The following is a 5,531-nucleotide window of genomic DNA, read 5'->3' as shown; positions in this document are numbered from 1 at the left end:
ACACACACACACACACACACACACACACACACACACACACATATATCAGTTATAACGATAAAGTCAAACCAAATAGTGAGATGCAAGACATTCCTCAATTAATATGTATGTGTGCGTGTTTGCACATATATAGATATTCACATACACACGCATATATATATATATATATATATATATGCATATGTATGTATATATATATATGCATATGTATGTACACATATATCCATAAATGTACACACGCGCTCACACACATGTGCATATGCATATATATATATATATATATATATATATATATATATTTGTATAGTTGTTTCTATTATTTTAACGCCATTTTCTATATTTCCTTCATTTACCAATCAATAAATTTAAATCCCAACTAAAAAAAAAGTAAAACACAGTTCTTTTTGTCTTCTTAAGTTCCAACACCATCCTGGTATCATCCGACTGAGGAACAAGTGATTACGATTGGCAGCGAATTTAATCCATTCTATACTAATTAATCCTGATACTGTATCGACGTGTGTGTGTGTGTGTGTGTGTGTGTGTATGTGTGTGTACTGACAGGTTGGTAGAGAAGCAGTGATTTTAATCTCAAATATGTAATTCAATTATATTTTCAATTCTATTAGTTTGCGGTGTTTTCGGAATCGATTCAGATTCTATCGCGATTTGATAAAAATCTCTTCCTAAACACCTCTCTCCCCAACCTTACCAAACAGACGGTATTTACTGCTGTTGATGCGAAACAGGAAATTATTTAGTTTTGATTAAGTTGATTGAACACTATGCAAGTTGGTTTTTGACATTTCCCTGGCTGGCTAGGAGTGGGGGGGGGAGTAAGATGTTTGTTTAGTAACTATGTGATCCTCGGTTCGATCTCATTGCATGATAAACTGGTTTCTATGATAGCTTTGTGTTGGCCATTGCTTTTGTAGACGAAGACTGTGCAGAAGCCTATCATAGTGACATTTGAAGTGTCAACGTCAATGCGTGTGTGCAAGTGCGTGTGGATGCATGTGTGATATCTAGGATGTGATATGAACTAGGGTACCACATGACTCTCCAGTGAGATATCGGTATCTAACACTACCTATGTGATCCTTGCCTCACATATGGTATAGCTTAAAAATATTACGCCGCTCATGTCAAATTAATTAAGACATCGTATTAGGACACTGGGATAAAACGAAAAAATGAGGCTCGGCAGCCAAAGTGTTAAGTCCACCCGCCCGCTCGTAAAAGGTCGTGCGCAAGGACGAACTTTGAATTTCTCGCAGATGTGGGTGTATATATCACATTATACAGCCACGTGGAATCTATTCGGTGTTCAGAGTGACTAAAACCTTCAAAAATCTGTCAACTTATTTTCGATTATTACCATTTTGATCGTCAGTTGGCATTACCATTATCTGTCCAATATTGTTCTGCATTTTATTACAAAACTAGCAAATTCTTCCTGTCTCTTTTTTCTGTTAGAAATGAAACTTACTGTTTTAGAGAACCTAACCATCGCCACCATCTACCATCATCAAAAAATCTTTACCCCACTAGACATTACAGCCTGCATATATCTCTCACCCTTCCTTCCCCTTAAACTATTCCTCTGTCTTAAACCCAATGTAATTCAATCCATCCCTATCCATCTACTATCTTTTCTTTTTATCGACAATTATTTGTCTATATTTACAAGTGTTTCCAACTCTTATTGAAAACGATAATAGAAACAGAATATTGTTAGTGATGCTCCATTCCTTAACCAGACGGGCATAGAACAACATGACAGCCAAAACTCGGGATCTTTAGCGAGACACAAACCTTTATGTACCTGATGAGACCCAGACTGCAAAATTGATGAAACACAACATGATGAAAAGGAGTCACACCCATAAGGGACAGTAGCAGGATGGGTCGAATAAATATTAATTCCAAATCCATCTTCTGGTTACTTAAGAAATTATTATTATTATTATCGCAACTCACACTGCGGAATTCCTGAAGTAGATCCAACGGAAACATAACCCAACTCTGGATGACACCAGGTAGCCCCAAACTGTGCCAGTGCCATACTCAACACTTCAACACACTAACAAACATATATCCGTTATGCGTACATATATATATATATATATATATATATATATATATATTTCTTTATTTCCCACAGGCGGCTAAACATAGAGGGGACAAATAAGGACAGACAAAGGGATTAAATCGATTACAGTGCATAACTGGTACTTATTTAATCGATGAAAGGATGAAAGGCTAAGTCGACCTCGGCGGAAATTGAACTCGGAACATAAAGACAGATGGAATACCGCTAAGCATTTCGCCCGGCGTGCTAACGATTCTGCCAGCTCGCCGCCCTATGCGTATATGTATATATATATCTATCTGTCTGTCTGTCTACATATATGTGTGTGTGTGTGTGTGTTTGTGTGTGTACATGCACACGCGTTTACACAGAGTGCTAAGATTTTAAGGAAGAACTGATGAAATAATTGCGATGTTTTTCTAAATTTCTTGAAGACATTAATGGAAATTCGTGAAGGAACATCTCAAGACTTCAAGACTTGGTTCCATCATAGAATGACGTCAAGAATAATATTGATCAGGCGATAGATTGAGACACATTACCTCTCGTGGTGTTTCAATCATCACACGTTTCCACCACCACCACCACCACCACCACCAACAGCAACAACAACAACACTGTAGAAATAGAAGGAGCTTCTATGTGGCTGCGTTGTCTGCTAGATATAGCTGCTAAATCTTAAACTACACCCAATTTGAGATCTATCAGCTATATCTAGCAGGCAAAGCAGCCATACGTACATACATACATACATACATACATACATATATATATATATTATACATGTGTGCACATACACACACATGTACAAACATACATACGCACACACACATATTTATGTATGTGTGTGTACACAGGAACGATGCATGAGAAAATCTAGTCTGATATGTATTGCCAAAAGAGTCAAAGCAGTTGTCTTTGATACGAGGTATACTCGACCAGGACTATTACAAAAGCATTACTATTACAACTACTACTATTAAGCTACTACTACTACTATTGGCATGCAGCGGTGGTGGTAGCAGTTTGGTGTCATAGCTAGTCATAACCTATTTTTTTTATCTTCAACCAAACTTTTGATTTTTTTTTTATCAAAGTATTGTGAGAGTTGCCTCCCCTGAAATCCACTTTTTATCGGAACGTGTTAACCTCAGTTAATTATTGATTGATTGATATATATTCTTTTAGTTCCATTTGGGGTGGGGGTGACGGTGATGGGTGGATTAATGAATCCATTCCATTCCTTTCTACAGTTAATTCTGCCAAATTCTTTTGTTTCTAACATTCACCTTTTAGCACCCAACCCAACAATCCTCACAGAATTCTTCGTAAAGTTTTTGCATCAAACATTTCTGTCCTGCCGTCATCGTCGTCGTCGTCGTCGTCGTCGTCGCCGTCGCCGCCACCAGTTGTTGTTGTTGTTGTTTAACCCTCGGTCCGCTCTATACCGTTATCCGCTTTCCCATCAATGTGTGATCCATAGATTCTTACTTCCACCATACACGCCTGTTTTTTTTCCCCTTCAGTATCAATTTGTTCATCGTTCGGCTTCCATTCCAGCCGTGACCATTCCGATTTCATCGTGTTGACTACTTCAAATGTAATATTTCTAGGGCATCATTACCGATTGTATCCCTTATCTCTTAGGGACAACCAGTGGACGAGTCATTTAAGGGAGATTTCTTGTTTTCTTCGTTTTTGTTGCTTTTTTACTTTTCGCACTCTCTCCGGCATTTTCGCTCTTCTCGCTTCCGAATTAGATAACATAGAGAGGGTTGCTACGGCTACTTTTACTCATGGATGGGGTTGCCTGGTCGCTACTTTCTAGGTGTAGGTGCCATCTTTCGCCTCTAAAAATGTCATCAGTTGCTGGGGCTGCTGCGAGGGAAAAACCTCATCATTCGCTTCTAGAACCTAAGACGAACCAGATTTTCGAGTGACTCTTGAAGCTGCAACCAGCGTTACAACTTCTCATACAACGACCGTCTTCATCTGCTTTCTTGTTATTAGTTCTTCAGGACAGACCCTCCCCCCTCCCCACCAGAGTGGATTTTCTTCCACAAAGGAAGTAACTGGACCATTTGCTCTGATCCGCCACTGTCATCGCCTTCTTTTTAGCGCTGACGATCAAGCACAAAAAACAAAATGTCCATGGCAAGTTCTCTAAGGAAGGGTTTTCTTCGTGTCATGTCAAGAAGGAAGGGATGTTTTCATATCAGGTCTTTCAAGACTGTCGTAATTGATATGATTAATGTTCCTCTTGGACAGACGCAATATGCTCGAACCTTTCCAGTTCCGATCTCTAAACGTAAAAACAACGACCCAATGTCTAAGAGTGTAAAACCTATTAAAGTAATTCCAGGATTTGTTTAGGACTTTTTTAATTGATTCTGGAAGGAAGAAATAGAAAACTGACATCGACGGATTTTGAACTCAAAAAGATGTAACCAAACATCGACTCTCTACCCCCTCGGCAATCCGCCTTCCTAAGTATCCTCTGATACTGATTTATTGCAATGGCGTAAATCAACACATGGACACGTGACTACACTCAACTGATTTAACCCGACTGGTTCTTATTATTAACATCTTAACAGAAGAATAAAAGTAATGTATCTCCCCAAGAGATTCCGACTCAACAAAGAATAGACCAGCTTTGATGAAAAACTGTGCGATATTACACTAGATAAAAAAAAATTGTTTGAAGGCCGAAATGATGCGAAATGCAAGAGGAAGTGAATCAGGAAAGTTTTACCTTGCACTGCGATATTTCAATGTTATGACCCTTTTCTCAGGGCATGACCCTTTTCTCAGGACATGACCCTTTCCTTAGGGGAAATGTCCTCCATGGCTACAATTGGTCTTTTGGTGAGATCAATAATTCCACCAACTGGAGTATTGATATCTGAGCCAAACTCCAATCGCAGAATAACTTATTCCTGATGCTTATTCCCTGATTCCCTTTCCTCCCTCCAGTTCCCCTGACCCACGGAACCCACCCTTCGACCGGTCTACATCATTAAAAAAATATCGATACGTTTTCTTTTCTTTCTCATTTTGAAACCGTTTCTTTTATTTCTGTTCGCTTTTGCAGGTCAGACGGGTGTCAACCAGTTGGGCGGTGTCTTTGTTAATGGTCGACCTCTACCCGATCACATCAGACGACGAATCGTGGAGTTAGCACAGATGGGGGTACGTCCATGTGACATCTCGCGGCAACTTCTCGTCTCACACGGCTGTGTTAGTAAGATACTGACGAGATTTTACGAGACAGGTTCCATCAAACCTGGTTCTATTGGTGGCAGTAAGCCGAAGGTGAGGGTAAATATCAGTTTTGTGAGTATAGTTTCCGACATTCTTTCCAATGAATCTTTCTTTCTCTCTTTCTTTCTTTCTTTCTTTTTTCTTTCTCTATCTTTCTTCCTTCCTTTCTTTCTTT

The 5,531-nt window shown here is 39.2% G+C and overlaps 1 protein-coding gene across 2 annotated transcripts in view; it reads left to right on the top strand.

Moving 5' to 3' along the window:
* LOC106869041 (paired box protein 5 homolog) overlaps positions 1 to 5,531 on the top strand; it is a 66,521-nt gene that overhangs the window by 40,169 nt on the left and 20,821 nt on the right. Inside the window, exon 3 of one of the 2 annotated variants that reach the window (XM_052967700.1) lies at positions 5,187 to 5,407. In XM_052967700.1, coding sequence (XP_052823660.1) covers positions 5,187 to 5,407 — 221 coding nt within the window. Of the gene's footprint in view, positions 1 to 5,186; positions 5,414 to 5,531 lie in introns of both variants that reach the window. The other variant, XM_052967699.1, reaches the window with a different exon arrangement.

Source organism: Octopus bimaculoides, chromosome 4, assembly GCF_001194135.2.
Source record: "Octopus bimaculoides isolate UCB-OBI-ISO-001 chromosome 4, ASM119413v2, whole genome shotgun sequence".
In the NCBI taxonomy this organism is placed as follows: domain Eukaryota; kingdom Metazoa; phylum Mollusca; class Cephalopoda; order Octopoda; family Octopodidae; genus Octopus; species Octopus bimaculoides.
Note: the sequence above shows the minus strand (reverse complement) of the source record. Positions and strands in the feature narration are given on the sequence as shown.